This window comes from Anser cygnoides, chromosome 1 (assembly GCF_040182565.1).
Source record: "Anser cygnoides isolate HZ-2024a breed goose chromosome 1, Taihu_goose_T2T_genome, whole genome shotgun sequence".
In the NCBI taxonomy this organism is placed as follows: domain Eukaryota; kingdom Metazoa; phylum Chordata; class Aves; order Anseriformes; family Anatidae; genus Anser; species Anser cygnoides.
Window position 1 is genome coordinate 76,712,068 of NC_089873.1, and position 25,271 is coordinate 76,737,338.

The 25,271-nt window shown below is 39.4% G+C and overlaps 1 protein-coding gene across 7 annotated transcripts in view; it reads left to right on the plus strand.

The window, feature by feature from the left end:
- ITPR2 (inositol 1,4,5-trisphosphate receptor type 2) overlaps positions 1-25,271 on the plus strand; it is a 276,712-nt gene that overhangs the window by 88,802 nt on the left and 162,639 nt on the right. For all 7 annotated transcript variants that reach the window (XM_067000454.1, XM_067000431.1, XM_067000435.1 and 4 more), the window contains 6 exons: positions 1,092-1,236; positions 2,150-2,300; positions 18,575-18,768; positions 21,331-21,463; positions 22,385-22,442; positions 23,977-24,142. In XM_067000454.1, the coding sequence (XP_066856555.1) occupies positions 1,092-1,236; positions 2,150-2,300; positions 18,575-18,768; positions 21,331-21,463; positions 22,385-22,442; positions 23,977-24,142 (847 nt within the window). The remainder of the gene's footprint in view (positions 1-1,091; positions 1,237-2,149; positions 2,301-18,574; positions 18,769-21,330; positions 21,464-22,384; positions 22,443-23,976; positions 24,143-25,271) is intronic.

The window sequence follows — 25,271 nt, forward strand, 5'->3', positions numbered from 1 at the left end:
CTCAGTTTTGTACTTCAAGCTCAACTTGAATCCGCAGTGGGAAAGCCAGAATTAACAGTTAGGTGTAGCTATTGTCTCAGAAACAGTTCACAGAGTCTTTGGCCTCCATCCAGCAAAGTACTTATGCATGTGTTAAGTTTAAGTATGGAAGAAGGGCTCATGGACTTCAGTGGAAACCCTTTCTGGCTTAAGTAATTTGATGGAGCAATGCCATTGGGCTAGACCCAGAAATGGAGGTATCTGGCAGAAGAGACAAAGAGGAAGAAGTGTAGCAATCCAGCAGACAGTATTGCTTCTGTTAGTGGGATGATGGACTATTTTGACCCATAAGACAACACAGTCCTAATTAGTGGTAGAAATTGATTGTCCCAAGCTGCTTTCTTGATCTGCTGTCTTTATGGTGGAGATAATAATGGAGAAAAGAAAAGGTGACCTCATTGCTCTCTTCAACTTTCTGTGCAGGGGATGTGGGTGAAGTGGGAGATGCTAGTCTCTTCTTCTTGGTAGCTGATGACAGGACACATGGGAATGGCACAAAGCTGCAGCAGGGGAGCTTCACACTGGACATTAGGAAAAAATTCTTTACTGAGAGGCTGGTCAAACATTGGAACAGGTTTCCTAGAGGGGTGGTTGATGTCCCATGCCTGTCAGCGTTCAAGAAGCATTTCGATACTGCCCTCAATAATATGCTTTAACTTTTGGTCATCCCTGAAGTGGTCAGGCAATTGGTCTCGATGATTGTTGAAGGTCCCTTCCAACTGTTCTGTTCTATTCTGTTCTCTGTCTGATGAGCACGTTTATGAGTGCTGTCTGTCAGAACCATCGTATTTTTCTGTCTCTATTATTCCCGCTCATTGCAATACTTTGTGGTACTGTTGGAGGGAAGGTTTGTGCCTCCTCTGTCTGCCATCTTTGCATACCTATGTAGAATTAACTGACCTCTACCCCTTCTCCTTACAGAGTACTGACAGTGATTTACAGAGAACTGACAGATTTTAAAGCACCATGATTGGTTTGGTTATTCTTTAGTGGCAGCTGATTTTTATATTAGGGGTGTTTAATTTTCTTTCATTCTGTGCCTTGCATTGTAGGTATGATTCTTTCACAGATTCTTCAAGAAATGAAATGAAGAGGAAATTTGCACTAACTATGGAATTTGTAGAAGAGTACCTGAAAGAAGTTGTAAATCAGCCCTTTCCTTTTGGAGACAAAGAGAAAAATAAACTTACATTTGAGGTACTTTTCAGCTGTCTGCTTCCTAACTTACGGTATTTCTCATTTCAGCTAGGTGAATGCTGTCTCTTTCAAAATAAAGGTACTTGCAGAATAATGGTCCCAATGAGGCACCAGTTTCTATTTCAAGTGTTCTTGTTGATGACTTGCTGCAGAAAATAGTATTAGTCTTCCGTCAAACAGCTGTATTGTTTCTTCCGAGATTGTTGCATTTCAGTGGCAGAGGAAGGGATGTATGTGGGGATAAATGGTGGTACGCTCTTTCTGTACACAGTGATTGCTAATGCAGAGATTCTTCAGTGTAAGAAGGTACTGTTCTGTGTGTAGGATAGGGCACTGAAGGAAATACTCGGAATAATCTAATCCTGTGTTTCAAATACTGTTTGAAATTCCTTACAGAAACTTCAGACAGGCCTAATTCACGTGGGTTCAAATAAAACTGAATAAAGGGGAGATGCTTACAGCTTTTACAATTCTTCCTCCAATCTACCTCCCAAGCTTTGTTGCTTCTGCCTCTGGTCATCTGAAATCACCTCCATTTCAACTTTCCACAGAAATCTACTGTTCTTCTGACTTCCATCTTCTCTGTAGCTGCTGTCTCTTTAAATAGTTTCCTGGTATTTTTCTTCTTCATTTTATATACCTTTCCAGATGCAATTAGACCTTTTCAGTCTGTCCTAAGCCTCATGTTGTTTTCACTCTTCCTCCTTCAACTTGACTGAACTCTGAAAAACATTTATGTCAGTGGCCTTGATCCAAAGCCCATTTAAATCATTGGAAAGATTTGTACTAATGTGAATGCACTCCAGATATGGATCTCTGTGCAAGCTGCTGTAGAAAATGCAACTGTATTGCACAGCTGAATACCACAAAAGTTGACAATGTTTCCTTAATTTTTAATTTGTTTTTGTCACAGGTGGTACATCTGGCTCGAAACCTCATATACTTTGGCTTTTATAGTTTTAGTGAACTTCTTAGACTGACTCGGACACTGCTGGCAATTCTAGATATTGTTCAAGTTCCTATGTCGTCATACTTCGAAAGGTTGAGCAAGTTTCAGGATGGAGGTAAGAGAAGCAGCAAAGAATTGTATTCCAGAATGTAAATCAATATTTAGGTTGGAATGATTTATGGAATGTCTCATTCACACATAAACTCTTGAACAGGAATGTATTGCAGGATACATTAAGATGGTTAGTTAAAAAGGAACCTTTTTGAACAGAGCTGCAGACTTCATGACTTGTGGTTGCTATGTTGATGCTGCTGCTCCATCACTTGTCTAGAATTGAACTTTTAAGTCTGGATCCAAGCTTCAATGTACGTTGAGTTGCCCATCCCAAACAAATGCAGAGATAACATTTGCATGGGCACGACAATGTTGATGTCTCATGTATAGCACAAGTATTTAGTAGTCTCCTCAACACTTCACTTAAGGAGAGAATATGATATTACTGGTTCAAGTACTGCAGAAGACCAGATGATGGAAGTTCAGATGACGCCATCTTCTCCATCTGTTTGTCAGTTTTTTAACCAGACCAGAGTGCCTGTTTGACAATCCAAGGACAATGTTGTATGTCCCATTGCCTTTTGTACTATGTCTTAAAAGTGACTGTGCTGTCTAGGCTTAAAAATAGCATTGAAATTTTGCTGCAGAGATGCAAATGTTCTTATGTTGAAATACCTTCTACAGTCTTTGATAAAAATAATAGGATCTCCATCTTTAGATGCTCATATCTTGTCTTCAGCCTCCTTCTTGTTTTCTGTTTGGCAGTTCATAAAACATGAGCCATGCAAGTCCACTTTGCAGTTGTTACTCAGAATAATCCTAAATGTCTGATGGCTATTCCCAAGTATTTTACCATTCTTCCTTCTTTCTCTGGAAGTACATACTTACCCACACATGGACAGTATGAGGCTATGAAGATGCCTATGTCAAAAAGATGCATAGTTTAGAAGCAATTTCATAACACCTAATCAGTATTTTTGAGCACCCAGCTCACAGAATTTCATGCCTGAAGAGTATATTTTATGTCTGAAAAAATATTACTTAAGCAAAACAGGTTAGTGCTTTTAATTAAGAAAAGATGCACAAAAACCAGTCAGTGTAAACTTTAGTGGCAGATCAAGATAAGAGAAAGAGCTCAAGAAATCAGCAGGTACTGTAGTTCCTGACGTTTTGGAGACAAATGCTGTGTCTGAAATAACAACAGTTTATAACTTCCACCTAACTTTGTTTTGTGTGGCAGCCCATTTGTGAGGAATGAATCAGATCTTAGGGGCAGGACTTTGCTTGGTATAAGTTGCTGTAGTTCTAGGGCATGTAAGAGTCTGCACCAGCTGAATATTTGGCTCCACTCTTTCCATATATTCCCCCCCCTTTTTTTTTAAGTGCTCACATGCAAGTGCACATTTAAAACACACAGGGATTTTCAGTCCTTATTATATTTGTAAGCTGAATATGAATGAGAGTCTCAGTAACTAGGTGGGAACTGAAAAAAATTAATCTGATTGAGGATAGTCATTGGACTTCTGTTAAGTAGTAGCACTTTAAAGCCAGACTGGTAGTTGTCTTCCACCCACATCTCTGTCTTTGCTACAAGGAAATGAAAAGATTTGAAGGGAGCTCTAAACACATGGTCTTTAAACCTGCTTGTGTTCTCTCTGCATCACTAGGTATGACTTAGCTGTAGCACTGGTGCAGTTTGTCCACACTGAATTAGGAAGAGTTGAGCTTGCTAGATTTGCTGACTTGTGCCGTAGTGTGGTTGGCTGCTTCTGTGTCTGGTCTTTTCAGACTTCATGATCATGTTCTTGAGCCCACAGTAAGATGGAGAAAGTGCTCGTGTTTTCTGTCTTGGAGTGGTGGTGGTGTTAGAGTGGGCTGGAACTTCTGTGTGTCAGCATGTGTTTGATTGTAAATGGTGCTGAGGCTGAGTGAGTCCTGGCTTGAGACTGGGCTTGAATCTGTTGGATTAATACCTTGCTGTATTAGGGCTGCTGGAACAGGTCTGTGTGTGAGATGATCATGTGTCTGAGAGATGTTTTCTAACTTTATCCTCTGGTGGAAGAAGAGAGACCATGGATCTGATTTTGCAGTTCTTTGCATCTTGTGCAGTCACTCCTAGCCAAAGAAGGTTGACCCCAAATCTATTCATGTCAATTGGGTCTTATGGATTCTGGATCCACCTGGTCCAGGATCTACTATGAAGCCTGAGAAATGAACAGGCTAAGAGGGAATTTGGTCTCAGGAATTTGATCTAGATCATCCCTCACTCTGACAGTAAGAATTGCTTGTCAGGCTCAAGATCTAGTTATACATTGTTTTTCAGTCTTATAGTACTTTTAAGATTGTACTTACTCCAAAAGTTCCCCTTTCCCTTTTACAGATATTCTCTATCTTGTAAAACTGAGTCATTGAGAACGTGTTGTGTTTTTTTTTTTCATCAGTTACCTGTCTTGCCTTTTTTGTTGTCCATTTTACCTTATAATACTCATCTCTTAAGTTATTAAGTAAAGAGTTACAATAGAAAGCAGCCTAGCCTGTTTTTTGAAATATGTGTTGCCTTTTTCTTAAATCAGGATTCTCTGCTGTTTTTTCGGGAAGTGTTTTCTTATTCATAATTTCCATAACGTACAAAGAAATGAGATGGATTGTTCCCTGTCCTCATTCAGGATTGTGGAACTCCTCCCTCCAGTGAGGTAGGGGCAGGGGTGATGTCTTTCTGTCTTTAGCAGAGGTCAGATTCCCCATATCTCTTCAGACTGTGGCAAGGATCTCACTCCACAGCATCCTCTCTGGCAGGTCCAATATCTGAGACTTTCATATTGGTATTACCTTTGAAGAATAACACAGAATATTTATTGTAGGTAAGCTTCCCTCCAACTCCTCTTATGTTGTGCAGGTTGACATGGCTTCTTTCTTAAAGAAAGTTAGCTTCTATAACTTGCAAAATTCATTATGTTGATCTTATTTAAATAAGTAAAAATTAGGTGTGATCATATCTGTTCTGAGACTGATGAATTAATGGTATAAATAAATATGCTTAAATTTTACCAAATGCTAGGAACCTGATCCTGTGACTCTAATGTAGGAAATTGCTACAGAATACCAGTATGGGCTCTGTATATTTTAATTTTCATCACTATCTTATTGTAAATTTACATAGCTTGATATTAAATGGATACTTAGCAGCAGCATTTCAAGAATAATTATGCCTGTTCAGAAATGCAGTAGGTTTGCAGGTTCTAGGACAAATGACCAGTGAAGAGGAATGACCAAATAGAAAAGTCATTTTACTACTATTCTGCAGCTCTAGTAGATCCAAGGTCTATAGAAGTTAAGAACCTTGGGTAGGACCTGTTTATTTTACATGATGAGTCTTGCATTTTAGTTTTGTTAAAAAATATTGATTTCTAAGGGGTACTCAGTGCTGCGTATTTGGGGACAGACAGTATGTCCTAGCTTTCCATTATTGACGTCAATTTGTTCCAGGCCAATAACAGCAAAATCTTCCTGTGTCCAATTCCCATAATGTGGAATTGTATCGAACTGGTGAGCTTGTCTCTTTCCTGTTTTGCCACTGTTTGACATCATGAAATCTATGGTCAAGTTTTTAAGAATGGATAAAAATCTCCTAAGGGTGAGGGGGAAGGATGAGGCTGGACTTGGCTGTGGGAAGTATCTTAGAGTTGTGCATCCCAAAATTGAAACAGCCAAATTCACAACCAGCAATCTGAAGTTTTATTCCTTACTTAATACTTAGTCCATAAACAGACTCACTTATTATAGTAAAACTACTTACTATGTAAGGAAGTATATACAAGTGTTCAACTGTTAAAGCAAATCTGAAAAATGGGATGTGTTATTAAGTTTAGTGGAAGTTACATGAAGGTTTGGGTATCTTGAGGAAAAAGGTTAATTTTTTCCAACCTTTTAAATTTTGAGTCACATTGATGGCTGAGGTAGTCCTTGATGTTGTGTGCAAGTTTCTCTGTGTTGGTTCTGCAAAGATAATGAAAAGATCCTTTACAGTATTTTTAATATTTTAACTTTCTGCCTTTAAAAGTCTTGATTTTTACCATCAGCTACCTTACCCAGAATTAAATCAGTGTGCATGTGGTTTTCAGGTGTGACCTTATTTGATGAGGACAGACTGGGGAAAATTGACTAGAAACATTTGTGAGATAGGATACTGGAAAAAGAAAAGAAGTGTGTTTTTGGAATGCTTCTTACCTAGCTTGTATCCTAAAAATAAATTGACTTGGAAATGTTGCAGCCAGCTTCAGTTTTCAATCAGAGTATTGTAACTTTAAGTATATATTTTTTATTATTGGAACTTTTTTTTTTTCACCTTTAAGATTTTGAAAAATCTGGGGTTTACAAAATATGCTACCTGTATCCTGAAGAGAGATTTTTTGTTAAAGTGAGGACTTAATAGTGCTGTCATTCTGATACCTTTCAAGAACATTATAATATCTTACAGTTTTAACTAAAAGTTAAAGTAGTTTCTTTCCTAGTAAGTGTACCCTGCTGTATCATTCTAAAGTCAGGAGCCAATCTGCCTTGTCCAATACTGGTTATTTATTCTCTCTGAATTAAAATGCACATCTCTCTAAGCGATTGATCTTTCAAATAGCTGATTTTAGTCAAACCACATAGCCACAGCATATGTCAGGTCTGAAAGACCTGACATGGTAGCATTAACAGGCAAGCTACATGTTTGCCATGCAGCTCAGCTTTATTTAGTTAGCATTATTTGTAAATGATAATAATGACATGCAAAGAATACATTTGTGAATTTAAGCTGCATTATGTCTTAAGATGCAATTCACAGTGCTCTGCACCAACTTTAAAAACCTGTCAGTGGGATAAACTTGGGTTATCTGCAGAGTAGGAGCTCTTCGTGAATAGCTAGAATTTTCCATCAGCAGTAAGAATCTTCCAGTTCCTTTTTCTTCCACAGAGGAAGCGTATGCTCAGTCTATTTGACAAATAGGTCTAAAACCTACATATAGTAAGTTCCAATTGTTCTTGCATTTGTGGTTCTCACATGAAGTATGTTTTTTGTGACTGGCTCAACAGATGCCCCATTTTACCTGTTCAAGCCAGTAACCAAACATCTCTGCTCCTTCACACTGTGTTTAGATCTTTAATTCGGTAGCACATCCCTCCTATAGTCTGAAGGGAGTAAAGGGTAAATGTGTGTCCATAGATGTCCCAAGATCTTGGAACACTTCTTCAAAACGTATCAGGAGAAGCCTGACCCCTATGTCATGCTGCAAGCTTTGCTTCTTTGTTGTGATGTAAAGAATTTGACCCTGGCAAGGATCAGAATGGGGAAGCTTCCACGCTCTCCTGAAAACTTCAGGAGTGGTGAGCTACCATCTCTCTGCACAGGAGTGCTTGCATATCCATGTGTCAGGGGACTACTGTCTAGTCTTCTGCCATTTTGGTTCATCTGGTTAGTCTGCTTATTCTCTGGGCTGCAAGTAGAGTGCTTAAAAGCACTGTTTTTCTGATTTTCACCAGTAGTGAGAATACTACTAGAAAGAACATTGTCGAGAACAAGGTTGGACCTGCCATTTCTTCTGTGACTGTGAGCCTTCTGTACCAAGAAGGACCAGATATCATCCGGGTCTATTAGAAAATATTATATTGTTTCTCAGCCTTGCATCTGTGTCTGTTAGCTGCTCTTTTGTCTAGTTAAGAATTTGAAATATCTTCTTTAGGCATACTTTGATTAGCAGAGCTAATGAACCAGTGACTGGCTGGCAAACTGGAGCAATAATTTATGCCAGCAATTTACAAAAAAAAAAAAGGGGGGGGGCGGGTAGATAAGAAATGAGTTTTAACCCTTAGGAAAGCTAGCTGTGTTAGTCACAGATGTCTGCAGTGAAACAACTGCCATTCAGTGCAGGGTATTATCAGACCAAAGGGGAAGTCAGTCTGAGAGTTTAATTCTCTGGCATGAACAATTTCTCTTTTCTCTTTATTTCTTTCCTCATCATGAGATCTGTGCATTAATGTGATTCCAGAGACCATTGCTCTTATAGGAATCAATACGTGTTTCATAGATTTAACTCAACTAGAAGGCTCGATTCCTGTGATGCTTTTTACTATCAAGGCCAGTGTGCTGATATATGTATTTATTTTTTCTGTCTTTCCTTCTTGTACTGTTTGTGGCAAGAAAGCTGTATTTTTGACACTGCTTTGTGGTTTTGGGGATAGGCAACATCAGAAGAATGTCAGGAGAAGGTGAGATTTGGAGTTTCACCATGGCTAGGTGGTGGTGAGTTTGCATGCAAAAAGGGAGAGCTTGTGGATATGCTGTAGTTAACTGGAGGTTGGGATGGCCAGATTCATTTGGGTGTGGATAGCAAATGTATGTGCATTGCATACTGTTGCTTTTTTTTTTTCTTTTTTTCTCATTGGTTCTGAGGGCTGTATAAACTGCAGAAGTGGCCTCACCTTTTGCCCTTAATGTAATGCATTAGGTTTTCTGTGAGGCTCACCTGAGGTCAGCTAGTTGTTGAGCAATGAAAAACAGCCTAATGAAGAAGTAAAGTGTTATTCTTGGCCTGTTTATGGTAGGTTCTGCAGTCTTTATGAGCAAGTTCTGTAGAAAACCTGTAAAAATTAATACCTCTTTCGCAAACAGAGCTGTAAGGCTTAATGCTTCTAACAAATAATATATAGCTCTGAAGGGTTTGAAATAAAATATGTTCCTTTAGGTACTGAAGTGCTGTTATTATATATCTTAAAAATGGCTATAACTTTTCACATAGAAAAATTAAATTGCGTGAAGCCAAATCAACAAAGGCAAAAAACTGCGGAGGTAAAGCTGCCACTGGGTGTTTAATTTAGCCCTTGGTAACTAGGCAGTGCTGCAATATGGTCCTCTGCCAGAGGATCCCCAAAGACTGGCAAAGTTGCATGCTTTAAGATGGCACTGAAGCTTTTTAAAAGGTTATGATGGAGGAATAGTGTAGGTCTCACTGAAATCCACAGAGTCAAGGCCATTTGGAGTCAGGACTCCAATGTCAGCAGTCATTTGGAAAGTGACTTGCTGTTACAAGTACAGTCTTAAAACCTGCTTGAACATGCCAGTGCTGAGGCATGGCTTGATACAAGGCCAGCTTTGCTGAGAGCTGATTTTGATTATGGTAAAAGTCTTGGACTTTCAGCAGCCTATCATTTGTCTCCTAGTGTAGCAGTGAGCTTGGAAGCTGGTCTAAAGCTTCACCAGAGCACTGGCAAAATTCAGTTTTGCCACATCAGGGGCTACAGCTGGTAAAAGTTAACTTTAAGGGGAAAAATGAGAGCAGCTGAGGAGCACTAAGAAAGATCTGGGACTTCATGGGGTTGCATATGGGGAAGGAGGCCTGAAAGGCTGCGGTGAAAGCAGTGGGCCTGGCAGGAAGGGGAGATAAGCATATTGTTATCTGTGAGGAAACAGCAATAGGTGTGGTCAGTCCGGCAGTGGCATTTTTGGGTGGTGGTAGGTGCTAACACGCTTCAGGCTGTAGGTGCTGAGGGGGGCTCTGAGTGCACCCTTCTGATGCTGTTGTCTTTCCTCTCTTTCCCCCCTTGCAGTGTTGAAGGCACAGGAGACTGACTAGGGGGAAGGCCAGGTCCCTTTGTATTGCTATACAAGGCTTGGCCTTTTATCATCTCTGAATGAGTAGTAGTATCCTGTGAGGGAGAAAAGTTTTTTATTTTTAATTTTTTTATTTTTTTTATTGGGGAATGATGGTGGTGGATAACAGCTGATGCAGAGATCCTAAATTTTAAATTACATTAAATATAGCTGAGCCGTGTCTCCTGCCTAGATCTTCCTTAGAACCCAGGAGCAACTTTCCTTGATCAAGACTGGGGGAGGTAGGGCTCCTTTCCCACCAGCTGAGGTGCTTTGGAGGGACATGAGAAGGTTGCTTAGGATTCTCGCAGTCCTGTAGAATATTTTGGCAAGTGGGAGGAGGCTTACGCTTCATGGAAGTAGAATAGTAAAACCTCTAATAAAGTAGTTCTTGTAGCTGCCAGTGCATCATACAGATGGGATTGATGTTGCTTTGTATCTAGGGATTCAAGCCACAGCTGAACATTAGCCCAAGGCTTCCTTTGGGAATGATAGGGAAGGGAGGAGGAACTGAGGCTGGCCATCTGCTCAGTTTGTTAAGGAAAAATGGCTTTCAGAGTCTGTCTCTCGTGATTTCTTTGTTATTAAGAGCTAATACAGCCTGTGGGAATGCTTTGTTCTAGAAATGGATAATCCCAGAGTTCAGAAGAGAAGTAGTTTCAAAGAGCTATGAGAAAACATGTGGGGGTCATAGGCAGTCTGTTATTCACTGCAGTCCTTCAGCCTCTGCATTTGTTTCAGGAGTTAATGGTTTTTGTACTAGCACATGCTCTCTGGTTTGTGTCCTCCTACATGGGAACTGAGGTGTTTTCTAGGAGGTATTTGGAAGAGGTTGAAGCATTTGGTCATTCTTCTGGTCTTATGCAAATGATGCTCAGGTTTGATGAGACCAGAGAGTTGTTCTTATGACTTCATAATTGCAGAGATAAAGGGAAAAAGGCCCCATTTTTGCAAAACATTTGGTTTGTCTCCTTTTTCTGCCCTTATTTATATATGCAAGATTGAACAATGTGTTGGACAGGCTAATGGAAGAGTTTTTGGAGCATTGGACACATGTAAATTTATCATAATCTAGTCATTAAGTACCAGATTTTCTGAAAAGCCCATTATGTGTTGTCTCCTATTTGAAGAACCCATGGTATGTCAGCTCTTATTTAGTTACCTCGTTTCTAGAAGCACTAAGCATCCAGCTTCTCTACTGCCTAATGAGAGCTGTTGGGTGTTAGAATAGTTTTGAAAATACAGAAATGTTTTGCTTTTCTGAGCAGGGAGATGAGCACTGTGGAAAGCTGAGCAGAAAATGGCTGAGAAGTTTTGCAAATTGAATTATAGGAATCCATCTTCCCTCTTATCTGTGCTGAGGAGGACTGAGCAATGCTAGTAAGAGCAGACTGTCCCTGTGTGACATGTAGAGACCAGGTCAGGTGCATATAGTTTATTTTTAAATAAGCAAGGCTGCAAGTCACTGGTGTCTTGGGGATATCTGTGAAGTAGGAGTCTACTCACTGTAAGATTATTTGCCAACCTTTTAGGCAGTCCGTTGTTTATACACATTCAGCTACTGCATGGTTCTCTGTGCTGTTTGTGAAATACCTTATATGCTGTGCATACTTGTCCACTAAGAACAAATTGAGGATGTTGCGTAGCAATTGGCTAGGAACAATTTTAAGAAAAGGTATTAATTTCCACCTGTCTTTGGCAGTTGTTTTCCTTTCTGAATATGGTATTTTGTCACTTACCATCCATACTGTATTCCATAGCAGATTGTTGTTTACTTTTATATTTTGCTTTTAGAATTTTTGCAACCAGTAAATGACTTCTCAAGAAAGTATATTTATGTAGAAAATGAAGTGTCAAATTATCCACTATTTCGATTACTTGGGTGGTTGTTATTTTTTTTTCCCATAATTGACTCCTCTGAAAAGTCTTTTTTTCTCCAAGAGGCCGCCGTGTTGTCAATCGTGCCAAATTGTATGAGATTATGTGCTACAGTTTTGTGACAGAAACTGATATTCATTAGGAAGTTGTGATCACTGTAATAAAAAGTAATGAAAAGGAGATGCATGGTTGTCTTTTCAGAACATGACAGGCATTCTCTTCTTTCCTCTTATTTCAGTGTCTGTCAATCTGTAGCTCCTTCAAATTACCAGTTGTGTGTAAAGTAATTTCACTCTTTGATTGGCAAACCTTGTGAGACTACATTCAGGCATTTCTAATTGGTTCTACTGCTTATGGAAGGTTCTTGAGAACTAACTTGTCTTGGTAGGGGGAAGAGCAGAGAGGAAGAACTGGGGAGAGGGAGGGAAAATTGCAAAAGAGAAGTTTCATGGAAATTGCACTGAGCTCTTTTCCTCTGTTGGTCGAAGTCACAGCTCTGAGCACTTTTGCAGTGGTTTGCTGATGAGGTCAGTTTTTGGTTGTCCAAACTAGCTCATTCCCACAGTGCAGTGTCTATTCTCTCCCTCTTTTCAGGTATGTATAAGCGTGACCTTATGTTAGAGAAGTGTAATTACAAGCGTGACCTTGACCTTAAGGAAGTCAACAAATGAGGGAGGTCAGCAGGATGAGGGTGGCAACATGATATAAAGGCACAGTTCAGACTTCTCACTTCATCTCTAGCAAAGTACACACAAAAGTAATCAGGGTTCACAACTATTCTGCTCTGTGTTCATTTTAGCTTGGTTAACTAGATGAGGCAGTAAGTTAATTTTTCTTTGGATGTTGGTATGCAGGAAGCACTCTGGAGCTGGAACTGAGATCAGAGCTCTGTTGTTCTAGTCATACATACTGAGAACTTAAATCTCTTTTGTTGAACCAACATATTTTGTATTGCATTGTTGCAGGCTTATCTGACATGCAGTCAGTCACTTGTTAAGCCACAATAACCTTTCTGTATGTCTTACCTTAGAGACTCATACTCTTTCCTGCTGAGATAACTGTATTAAAGCCAAGAGAACACAAAAGTACGTCAAGAAGGAACAAGTCACTAGTGAGAGTGCTGCTGGCCCCTGGTGTTTGTGAGTGACAGATTTAAATCCATGCCTGACGTGATCTAGACTTCCAAGGCAGGACAGATGCACTGAGTGACATGAATGCTGATCTACTGGGGGAACTTTTGGAAGAGAAGCTGCTGCCCACTCTTTATGTACATGAATAATCCTCATGGCTTCTTTCAAATAATAGAGCAATTCCTCCCATTGTGGAGATATAGTCAGCTGCCTCATTTCCATGTGCAAATGTGCTGGTTGACTGCTGTTTACTTTAAGAGATGGCTACATTTCATCAGGACACTACAAAACATATTGTTGAATGTCTTGAAAAGTATGATGAATCGTTCCAGTTGCCATATTATTTGCACCCTGGGAAAGTTCTTCCCAAGCCTGGTAATTAAAAATAATAATTGTCAGTATCATATAGTTGCTAGAAATTTTTCCAAGGTGGATTTACCCATAATGCCTTGTATCACTGATATTGACAGAAATAAAGCAATATGGAGTCACTACCACCCACTTCAGCTGTAAATACTAAACTGGATTAAGTAGACTTTTCTCTCACTAAAATCCTTTCCTATGCATTAATGAAATACAATTTGAAATGGCAGTATTAGTAAGTACCACCTTAACCCTCCTTTGCTTTTCTGCCTTTAGCTGTTTAGATCAGTCACTAGAGGTCAATAGTCATGGGGTGTGGTGGACAGAGGTTTTATCCATGTTACGGATTCTCTTATAAAGCTCCTTCACAGCTACCACTCGCTGGTTTGTACCATCTTTTACCATTGATGTTCTGCTGATACAGGGAAAAGGCAGCAGTCATCTCATTTCTTCTTATTTCCTGAATGATTTAATAGGCTTCCTAGTCCTGTTAGCTGAGTACATCCCAGTCTTCATTGTATTGGACCTCTTGGTGTCCATTTTAAAGATGGAGAGAGAGAGTATTCTGCTCATTTATGGAAGTGGTCCTGAAATGCAGGGAGACTGACTAATTTCTTGGTCACAGAGGGAGTTGAATCCCATCACAAGGTTTCCTATCTCCTCTGGTGCCTGTTCAGCACCCCAGTGATGGCTGTCAAATATGCAGGATGTATGTTCCAGGCAAATCCCAGCTTGCTTTCTTCAAGAGCATGAGCTCTACTTAGGATATTGAGGAGAGAGCAATGATTATTCCCAACTCTATAGAGAGAGGGAGACATGGACCATAGTGAGAATGAGTAAATGTGATGACTGGGTCTTGGGACTGGGCTTGAGCAGGACTTGTGGAAGAATCAGTGTCAATGCCTATCATCTGTGTTGCCTGTAAATTTCTTCCATCAGTGAGGTTTGTATGGATCCTTGTCCAAAAAGACATTACCTTTTATAAATGATTTGGATGTAGGACTAGAAGGTGTTTTGAGCAAATTTGCTGATGACACTAAACTTGGAGGAGTTGTTGGCTCTGTTGAGGGTGGAAAGGCCTTGCAGAGAGATCTGGACAGATTGGAGAGCTGGGCGATCACCAACCACATGAAGTTTAACAAAAGCAAGTGTCGGGTCCTGCACCTGGGACGGGGCAACCCTGGCTATATGTACAGACTGGGCGACGAGACGCTGGAGAGCAGCCCCGCAGAGAGGGATCTGGGGGTTGTGGTTGACTGCAAGTTGAATATGAGCCAGCAGTGTGCCCTGGCAGCCAGGAGGGCCATCTGTATCCTGGGATGCATCAAGCACGGCATTGCTAGTCAGTCGAAGGAAGGGATTGTCCCGCTCTACTCTGCGCTGGTGCGGCCTCACCTCGAGGACTGTGTGCAGTTCTGGGCACCACAGTACAACAAGGACATTAAACTGTTGGAGAGTGTCCAGAGGAGGGCGACGAAGATGGTGAAGGGCCTAGAGGGGAAGACGTATGAGGAATGGCTAAGGTCACTTGGCCTGTTCAGCCTGGAAAAGAGGAGGCTGAGGGGAGACCTCATCGCGGTCTACAACTTCCTCACGAGGGGGAGTGGAGAGGCATGTGACCTATTCTCCGTTATCATCAGCGACAGGACCCGTGGGAATGGTGTCAAGCTGAGGTAGGGGAAGTTTAGGCTAGACATCAGGAAGAGGTTCTTCACTGAAAGGGTGGTTGCACACTGGAACAGGCTCCCCAGGGAAGTAGTCACTGCACCAAGCCTGTCTGAATTTAAGAAGCGTTTGGACTGTGCACTTAGTCACATGGTCTAAACTTCTGGGCAGACCTGTGCAGTGCCAGGAGTTGGACTCGATGATCCTTATGGGTCGCTTCCAACTTGGGGTATTCTATGATTCTATGATTTTTTGCTAACTTTATACTGAGTTGACTTCAGTCTTGAAAAGTGGGCATGAGATTCTTAAGATAAAGCAAAATTCTTGTAGATCATTTGGGACAAACTGCAGTTTTGTCTAGTTTTCTAGAAGAGTATCTTCTGGACTTGTCTTCAAATTTAGTGGTTTAATTATCAGCTGCTAAACCCCATTGACTCAAGCTGTTTTATAAAGAATTCCTGAGCTTTCCAGATAGCATTGCCTCTATTTATATGCAGTTCTGCACAGCTGTGGTGAAAGGGATTTTGAAATCTCTGTTGTGAGTGAGAGGATGGTGTCTTCCAATCTGAGATTTAAAGCAAGGTTATTACAGGCTCTGAAGGAGCTGCACAATCCATAGATCTTTTTGTGTTCAAATGGGCTTATCAGTCAGCATCAAGGACAAGATGATTTGAATGAGATCATTTGTATCACAGTTTGGAGGTGAAGAAGGTAGAAAAAGTCAGTTTAACCAGAGCCAGTATAAGGATTAAAGGTTCTCCGCTTAGTAGTCTAACTTTACATGGATGTAATGAATAACGCGCGATGCAAATTCATGTTTAGAACACTGGGAGAAATGGTGTGGAAGAAGAAAGAGAGATTCACAGGATGTTATTCCACAGCTGTTTTGTTTGATTTAAAAGGTAAACGCACAATGTTCATTTTGCAGCAGGAAGGATCTTTTGATTTACTTATATTTGCTTTATGCTGTTGTAAGCAGTTACAAGAACTTTCTGTGCTTGCCTAATGTGAAGATTTAGCCCTTAATTTGACTTGTAACTTTTGTTTCCTAATATCATGCAAAGCCAGAAATACATCTTTTCCTTTTGTAGGGACTTCAGGTATTTTTTTCAAAAGACCAATTCACACTAATTGCACACCAGACTGGGTGCTGAATGGGACCTCAAACATGACACTAATCTGCCTCATTTACTTTGAAAAAACAAATTCTCTGTGTTTCCTTTTAAAGTCAGGGTTAAAGGCATCCTCTTTCCCTGCATGCAGTACTTGAGCTCTGCGGATTGAAGAAAGAAGAGCATAAGAGGAGGATATTGCTAACAAAATAAAATATAGCTTTGGCTTTTTACAGCAGACTATCTAGGAAGAGCATTTCTGCAATGTGAGTAAAACTTGGCGGTTGCATGGTGATTAAAACGTACAAAAGACATACAAGAACAATTCAGGTTTACCTCAACAAAGCTACATCTCCTCCATTCTCTGTTTGCTTTTGGTGTAGTCTAGGTCTTGGCACTGTTTCTGCAAAGAGATACTATCATTCACTTCCTTTTCTCCATTCGTTCAGATCTGTGCTTTGCCAGAAAGAAAACTAATTCATGTAGGTAGGTAGCATGATATTCTCATTCATGCTTCTCCCTGCCTTTGCAAGAAGATAGTCATTGATTCCTTGGGATGCTTTTCCTATTGAAATTTACTATAGGGAAAGACCAGTATAACCTATAGGAACAAATGGTATCTCTTGGTTGAGTTTGTTGAACTGGCATCATCGATAGGTACCATTGCAACTAGACTAGACTAAACTAAAGGTTTTTTCCAAATGAGTGTAAGTTCATTTTTTTTCTTCGTATAGCTTACAAAGGGTACTGTCATTACAGATAATAGTTTAACTTTCAGGACAACCTTCAGTACCTAACCGTCTCTTGGGACTTTTTTGAAGGGTATGGTTACATAAGTGGGAGTGAATGGGGAAAGAATCTCAACTCTCTCTTTTCCTAAATGAGTTCATGTAAGTTGGGACATCGAGGTGCTCAAGCAAGTCCAGAGAAGGGCAATGAAGCTGGTGAGGGGTCTGGAGAGCAAGGCTTACGAGGAGTGGCTGAAGGAGCTGGGATTGTTCAGCCTGGAGAAGAGGAGGCTCAGGGGCGACCTTATCACTCTCTATAGATACCTTAAAGGAGGCTGTAGCAATGTGGGGATTGGTCTATTCTCCCACATGCCTGGTGACAGGACGAGGGGGAATGGGCTAAAGTTGCACCAGGGGAGGTTTAGGTTGGATATTAGGAAGAACTTCTTTACCGAAAGGGTTGTTAGGCATTGGAACGGGCTGTCCATGGAAGCGGTTGAATCACCATCCCTGGAGGTCTTTAAAAGACGTTTAGATGTTGAGCTTAGTGATATGGTTTAGTGGAGGACTTGTTAGTGTTAGGTCAGAGGTTGGACTAGGTGATCTTGGAGGTCTCTTCCAACCTAGATGATTCTGTGAAGTTGAGGGAATGACTGTTCTGTGAGACAAATAATTATTTCTCATTTCTGTTATTCAATTATTAAAACAAACAAACTGACATCCAAAACCTCAGAATCCAACCTCACGCATGTAAGTACAGAGACATAAAGCACACATGTAAATGTATATGGATTTGCAAACTGTCCAGGTGGTCAGTGTGTATAATGGGATTAATCATATGTATCATGAGCTTCAGCAAGCCTAAGCATGCATAGGCATGTTTCCTATTCAGCTTGTTATGTAGAGATACATGTATACATACACCCAGCAGCGGCTCCAGACTTTGTTGAGATGCTTCTGCCCTATTCGTTACTCCTTCACATACAGTAGAAGGCCAGCAACTCTGGGAAGATGCATCAGTCTTTCTCCTGCTAGTTGTTTTAGTTGTCTTTGGATTGTGGACTGTCATCTGGACCATGTACAGAGATTAATCAGTCTTTCACAGCCTCAAATCTCTACTCTCTGTTAGAGTGACATATATGAAACTTGAGCTTTTGTAGTGCCAAAAGAATCTTTACCATCAAGCATTTTACTATGGTCAGTCATTAAGGGGAAGACATCAGTCGGATTAGGCATGGCAAATTAACTCCTCCTATGTGTCTGCAAAGCAAGGTCATAAATTATAGCAGTGGAAGATATAAATGAAATATCAATAAATGTTCTCTGTAAAAAAAAAAAAGTTTTCTAACAATAAACATAGTCAAGAAGTGGAATAGCTCATTTAGGAATGCTGTAAAAGGTGAGATATTTATCAATTAAATATTCTTGAAAACGGGTTAAACAATCGTCTTTCAGAAGTTGTCTTAGATATAAATAATGTGCCTTTAGATGAAGGATTGAATTACGTGAACTACTGAGATTCCTTTTGCTTTACTTTTTATGATTTCTTGAACATACTAACAGAGCTGTAGAAAGCTTTTGGTATCTTTTCCTTTTGTTGACCTTGTAAGCAATGATTCCCTGGGAAATCAGTGAAGAAAATTTTCACAAAACCATTGGGTAATTTGAGTGAATCCATTCTCCTGATTTTTGATGAGGAATTGAGGACTTGTTTTTCAATAGGCCAATTAAGGCTGTTAAGGCATTTGACAACACGGTTGTATGTCGTATATATCCTTGCAAGAAAGCTTCACTGATGGTAAATATATATGTATGTATTTAATACATAGGAAACAATGTTATGAGGACCATCCATGGTGTAGGAGAGATGATGACCCAAATGGTACTGAGCAGAGGATCTATATTTCCCCTCAGTGCCCCTGATGTACAGCCAAGCATTCACCCAAGCAAGCAAGCCAGCACCTCAGAGAGTGAAGACGTGATTGTAATGGACACCAAACTGAAAATCATTGAGATTTTGCAGGTAATAACGATTGATGGAGTGTTAAATGGCAATTCTTTCACATTTATTTATTTATTCACGTAGTGGCAGGTTCTGTTACCTGCATTCTTGCTGTTTACTGATCTGTTAATTGAGTAAATAATGCTTTGATATGAGGAAGAAAACTTCTCTGTGTGAACTACGGTACAGTTGTGGTCCTCACTGTGTTACATTTAACTTCTGAAGGATCTAGGTGCTGTAGAAACTATCATTATAAATGTGAAGAGGCAGAACTTGTACATTAAGCTACCTCTCTAATGTTTTCTAAAGATAATGTTCCTGTTCCAGTCTCATTACCACTCATTTTACATTGTGGTAGCTTATTTGACTTTAGTATTGACTCTACCTTTGCAGTAGTTTGATGAAGGGCAGAATTGGACATAGACCCACTGAAGTCAGGCAAGACCACACAATTTTGAAGTCCTTTTCAGATTTCCACTGTTAGCAGCCCACAGACTATTCTCCTAGTTGAACTGACAAGCTGAATGACACTAGTGTGCCTCCTTAGATAGAATTTTCACTTTGTGCTATTAGTAAATAAAGTGGCACACACATGTTCTGCATATCAAATCCTAGTTCCTGCAATACTTATGCACTGATGGAATTCTTCAGTGTTTTCTGTAAGTTCTGCTCATCTGTCGGTACCCTTGTCACTTTTGAAGGATTCCATTTGTTCCGAATGCTTATAAATTATTTAGATTACCTTAATTACTTGTCATCTGAAAGGCTATCAGTTGTTAGATTATCCTCAATACTGCATATGTTACTTTCAGAGCTGCTTTAGTTTAAGGCTTATGGAGGAGAAAAAAGTGTTCTGAAGTGATATCACCTAAAGAATACCATTCATGTGTATTGTTTCTCATTTTCATTTGATTTGGTGACTGTATGTATTTCTCTCCATGCTGTTATGCTCTACTGGTTGATACACAGATGAATGATTCCAGGACACCAACCTCTTCCTGTGCATTCTCTGTCTGCTCAGTGGAAAGAGAATCACATTTTGTTTCAGCCTTTCATCTTTGACAGCATATTTGGTGCAAGAGCACCCAGGACTGGAGAGTAATCCTGTGTTGTTGCTTTATCAGTGGTTTGTTAGTTAGGATTTAGTTACGTAGTCAAATTACTGCAGATTAGCAAGTTGTCATGGCGGGTGAACCCAGGTATATATGCTTATATATGATCTTAGTTCACAAGTAATGCAGAGTAATTGTTTCATTTAAAATGCAATGAAGAAGGATTAACTTAAATCATGTTACCTTTCATTATTGCACTATTACCCTAAAAGGCAAGTAAGAATATTTTAGATTTATTGTATTGTCATGCATAGCTAGTAAAATGGTGAATAAAACTATTCTATTTTAAGAAATATTTCAGTTTATAGTAATTGGATTCTCAATATATCCTCTTATTCCTTTAAGTAAAGGTGTATTTTACTTAACAGTTTCTATTCTGCTATCAGCCAGAATTAAACAGATGGCCTGATAGACTTAGTTAACTACATGTGGAGTGGAGAAATGTGTATTTTTTAAAATCTTGCTTCTACAATGGCAGGGTAACTTGATCGTGGAATCAAAATAAACCTGCCTTTTTCCTCTTTTGTTAGAAGATTTTAAAGAAAATATGTTGTTTATTAAACTGACATTTTATTTGCTTTTAGATGGCATAGTCTAGTTACCCTAGTGAAATCTTATGACAGTACTCTGGGTCTGGGAGGTTGTATGATTTTAGTTAGAGATCAAAGAAACAGGTTGCCACCACTTGCTTAGTCATCACTTGCCGCCTGAGTCTTGGTAACTTAATGTACATGATTTAATCCCCACTGCATGTGAAACATGTTAAATAATTGTAAACCTCTTCATTGTATGCTTACATTTACTGTGGGCAAGGAGCATGTACATGGGAAGTACTGAAGCTCAGTAGATGGGCAGTCAGTTGATAAAGTGTAGGATGTGTACCTCTCAGTCCTTCAGTTGGTACTAATGTCTATAGCCAGGTTATTTTCCTCCCTTTTCTGATGTAAAAGCAGCACTTACAGGTTTGATTTAGGATTTTTCCTGTATGAGTTTCAGATTTCACAGCTGAAGACACCAACAATTAAAAGAAAGTATCTGTCAGGCATCTGAGTGGGTGATCCTTGAGCATGCCATCTTTACTCTCAACCCCACACCACTTCTTATCACTATTGCTTATTAGAAGCCTGGCTGAAATATGAAATAATCTGTTTCAACGTGGGCTTGGATGTACTGTTCTGGCTCGTAGGCAGCATGGACAAGGCAGTGTGCTGGAGCCTCAGGACAAATAAGTCTGCTGCTTAGTATTCAGCAGACGACAGGGAAGTGTTCAGTACATCCCAGGATGGTGGGAAGGAAAAAAGAAATCACAGCAAGCTGAAACAAATGGAGTGGATTTGTATTTCATAGTGGACATATTTATTTAAAATAATCATATATCCCTGTACATTCCACCACAAAAACAAACAAAAAAACCTAACCCATGTTATTACTTGGGAGAAGAAAAGTCTTATTTTTAAATTTCTTCTTGTAGTTTATTCTCAGTGTTAGACTGGACTATAGAATATCCTACATGCTGTCTATCTATAAGAGAGAGTTTGGGGAAAACAATGAAAATGTCGATAGCTCTACAACGTCTCCACCTGACACACCAGGAATTCCCTCAGGTAAATGTTGCTATTGTGTTACAAAGTAAAATAATTATATGTAGACTATTACATTGTTACAGATACTTTAGCAAGCAGTAAACTCAGCTACACCAGAAGATGCATGTCACTTGAATTCGAAAAGCTTGTGAGAAAATCAAAATCTTAAGGAATTCCACAAAAAAGATGCTTGTTGGTCTGTCATCCTCAAACTAAAATGTGATTCCTTTCTCCCATTGTGGCAATTTATTCTCTCATTTGTACTCTCCCCAAAACACTGGAAAAAGACAAACATTTTGAACAAAATGGTTGTGAGTGGATGAGGACTGCTTTAACTGAGGTGAATGTGGCATTGGAATGGCTTGGCTTTTCAGAGAGTGTTTTTGTGCATGCAGAGGTGCTTGAAAGACTGACAGCTGTATGTGTGATGAGCTACAGGTAGGGGAGAATTTAATTGGAGGTGCTGTGCAGCAATGGGGTTGTTAAAGAATATCGAAGTCTTAAATAGTAAGGTATATTAAAGTTGTTCTAAAGCAGAATAATGGTGTGGTAAATGATATGGCTTATGATAAATATTCTGAAGTTCATGTATCTCATTTTGCTGCTTTATGGGTTTTGTCTGGTCTAACAAAAATGTAAAAATTTCATATTCTGTGTCATTTGTGATACAGCACCATGTAGCTCTAGTGCATCACTAGAATTTGGCTCTTCCTCAGTAGTAGTAAAACACAATTTAACCCTGCCTTCTGTCCTATTTCTTCCCTCCTGTTCTATCCCTTCTGTTTTTCCCTTGAATATACAGTTTTGCTTAGTTGAGGAATGCAGTAAGACCTTCACTTTATAATATCCGCTTCAAAGACAGAGTTCCTTTTCACTGTGTAGATTATACAATGATCAGTGTGTTAAAAAATAAAACAAAATGTTATTTTGATTGTTTTCCAGCAATTGTTCCTGACATAGATGAGATTGCAGCTCAGGCTGAAACCATGTTTGCTGGCAGGTATATTCTCTGAAGTTTTACTTCTCTATATTCATCTCTTTGTTCACCTTGATAATTATCATGGACAACGTCTCTTTATTCTATATGTGTTTTCATACCCGTTTCTCTTCGTTTGGCGGCTACTTATTACATAACCTACTTGTAGACAGAAATGTGCCAGAAGAGACCTGGATTTCAAACAAGCAAACAGCCCAGTGCATATGACTGGTTGACAGACTGCGATGATCACCCTCTTGATCATCTATAGTTGTAAGACGGTAGAAAGTTTTGCCTTGTTCCCAAAGGCAGCTGGGGAATGGCGTACAGGTGTATTGGGCTAAAACACATTATTTATTTCTCTCTACAATGTCTCATATGGGTGCTTTTAAAGAAAGACCATTTTCTGGTGTACCTTATGACTGTCATCCCATATTTCTTGGATCTGGAGGTTACTGTTGACCCTCACTATTTCTTATTGATCACATGACCTGTTGTCATTGCACCCTGTCCTTGACATTACTAAGAATGTAATGCCAACAGTAATCTATTTCATGACTCCACAGATCAACTGTGGACCCACTTGCCATGATCTTCTGGACCACCAGAGGCCTGTAGATCACCAGTTACGCTTGCAGAGTCCTGGAAGTGGTTTCAGCTATGCTGTGAACAACAGCAACAACAAAAAAAAAAGCACAGAAAATATCCACACTGGAGAGTTACTACCATTATCACTATATTGGTTTAACTTTGCTGGTACAATTTTATAATCATACCAGTAAAAATGATTCCCATTTAGACAAAGTCTTAGACTTTAAAGTTTTTCCTGGAACTAGGGAGAAAGATCCGCAAGATGGGATTTCTGATCTTTCCTCTCTGTCCCTTATGCGTTCTCAATCTTTACCAGCGAGAGCAATGCCTCCAGTCCTCTTCCTGAACTCCCATAATGTAAAACAAGACATAGCCCCTGGCATCTGCATCGTTAAAATGAACAGAGAGACTGAATGCTTTTTTGGAAACATTATTTCTGCTTTGATATGTTATGTGTAAATCTGTTTTCTGTTGCTCCAGATTGTAAAAGCGATTCCAGAAATATGATGCTTTTGGCAATTCCTACAATATTTTAGTTTATTTTTTCTTGAATGAAATTTTAATAACAGCTGAAAAGGGAAGGAGTGAAAAGGATAGGGCCAAATTAATCTCTGATAAAATGCTGTTGCCTTCAGTTAGTTTGGACTGTGAACGACCTTGGCACAATTTATCTGCAACATAAATGAATGTTTTTGCAATATGGATTTTAATCACAATATTTGACACATTTTATACATATTTACTTTAATTCCATTTTGTCCATTGTACTACAAGATTGCCAAAACAACATCCAACCATACGATTGAAGTCCATATAAAAAACGTTCAAAGGGGTGTTTATAATTTACATCCCACAGCATATTAGAGTTGATTTTAAGAGCTCTGTCAAATGAAGATTGTGTGTGCAGGCATATTTATGTCAAAAGCTTTTACTTTATATGGTCTTTTTTCCCCTATTTCTGTTGTAGAAAAGAAAAGAACGCGGTTCAGCTTGATGATGAAGGGGGCAGAACTTTTTTACGGGTCCTCATTCACCTTATCATGCACGACTATCCTCCTTTGCTCTCAGGTGCTCTGCATCTGCTCTTTAAGCACTTCAGCCAGAGAGCAGAAGTTCTGCAAGCATTTAAACAGGTACGGATGGGCATAGTATTATTTCAGGGAACTGTGAGGAAAGTATTTCCAAAGGCTGCTTTTCTTACCTGAATTGCTGTTTGTAGCTTGATAATGCTAAAAGGACTTTTCTTAAAAGTCCCAAATAAGCAGAGATTTTCTTGTTGTTGTTAGAGTTGAATATATGTGCTGGTGTATATTCTAGTTGCGCACCCACTATTGAAAATGTATGTCCATGGTAATGTCTGGGACGCACATATCCCACAGTGAGACTTATTGTAGTGATACCTCAGAGACTGAGGTAGTAGCTTGTGTTCTGCAAACCGTTTACCCGTGTCAGCAACAAGACTTTCCTGTCTTCAGGACTACCTAAGCTGTGTGTGAAACTTTTTGTTGTTATACATGCGACGTTTTCAATTCTAGTTCTAATTCAGGCGTCCTTGCATTGTGCGTGATACAGACATGCCCAAATAACAGAAAGCGAGTAATACAGCCAAGCCTGTTTTCAGCTTTTACTCTTTCTGCTTGATACCATTGCGTGTGCGTACTCCATATGTCAGGGGATTAGTACTGGGAAATCTGATGTCATGGGGCTAGATGACAGACACATTTCTGTTATGTAACCCTATAACATATGTCGTTAAGACCATCTGATGCTTATTTCAGGAGTTTGCTAGCATGTTGTCTTATTGTTATGTAAGATGTGGAGGTTTCTCTTTTTTAAAAACAGATGAATGATACAGACCTGGAAAGCTTTTGTTTAATTTTTTTTTTTTTTTTGCAATGTAGCATAATGACCTCCCACCTGGATGTTAAAGTTAGGCCTTGCTGGTTAGGTGCATAAATAGCTTTTATTATGAGGTAAGTTTGAGAAGCTTTACATGTTTTCATATAGGAAGGAGAAGGCTGATTGGTAAATACACAGAAAAGACTACAGAGAACATGAAATATGAATATTTGTGGATGGGCAGCATTCATAAATTCAGCAAAATAATGAGTTGTACTAGACTAAGAGAAGATGATGAAAACTTAATGTTACAAAATAGTGAATATTTGCCTGCAAGTAGTGATTTTTTTCTAATTTCCCTGTCAGTGTTTCTATCTGCCATGTGACTATATACTTTTAAATAAGTGTGATTTCTTAATAGTG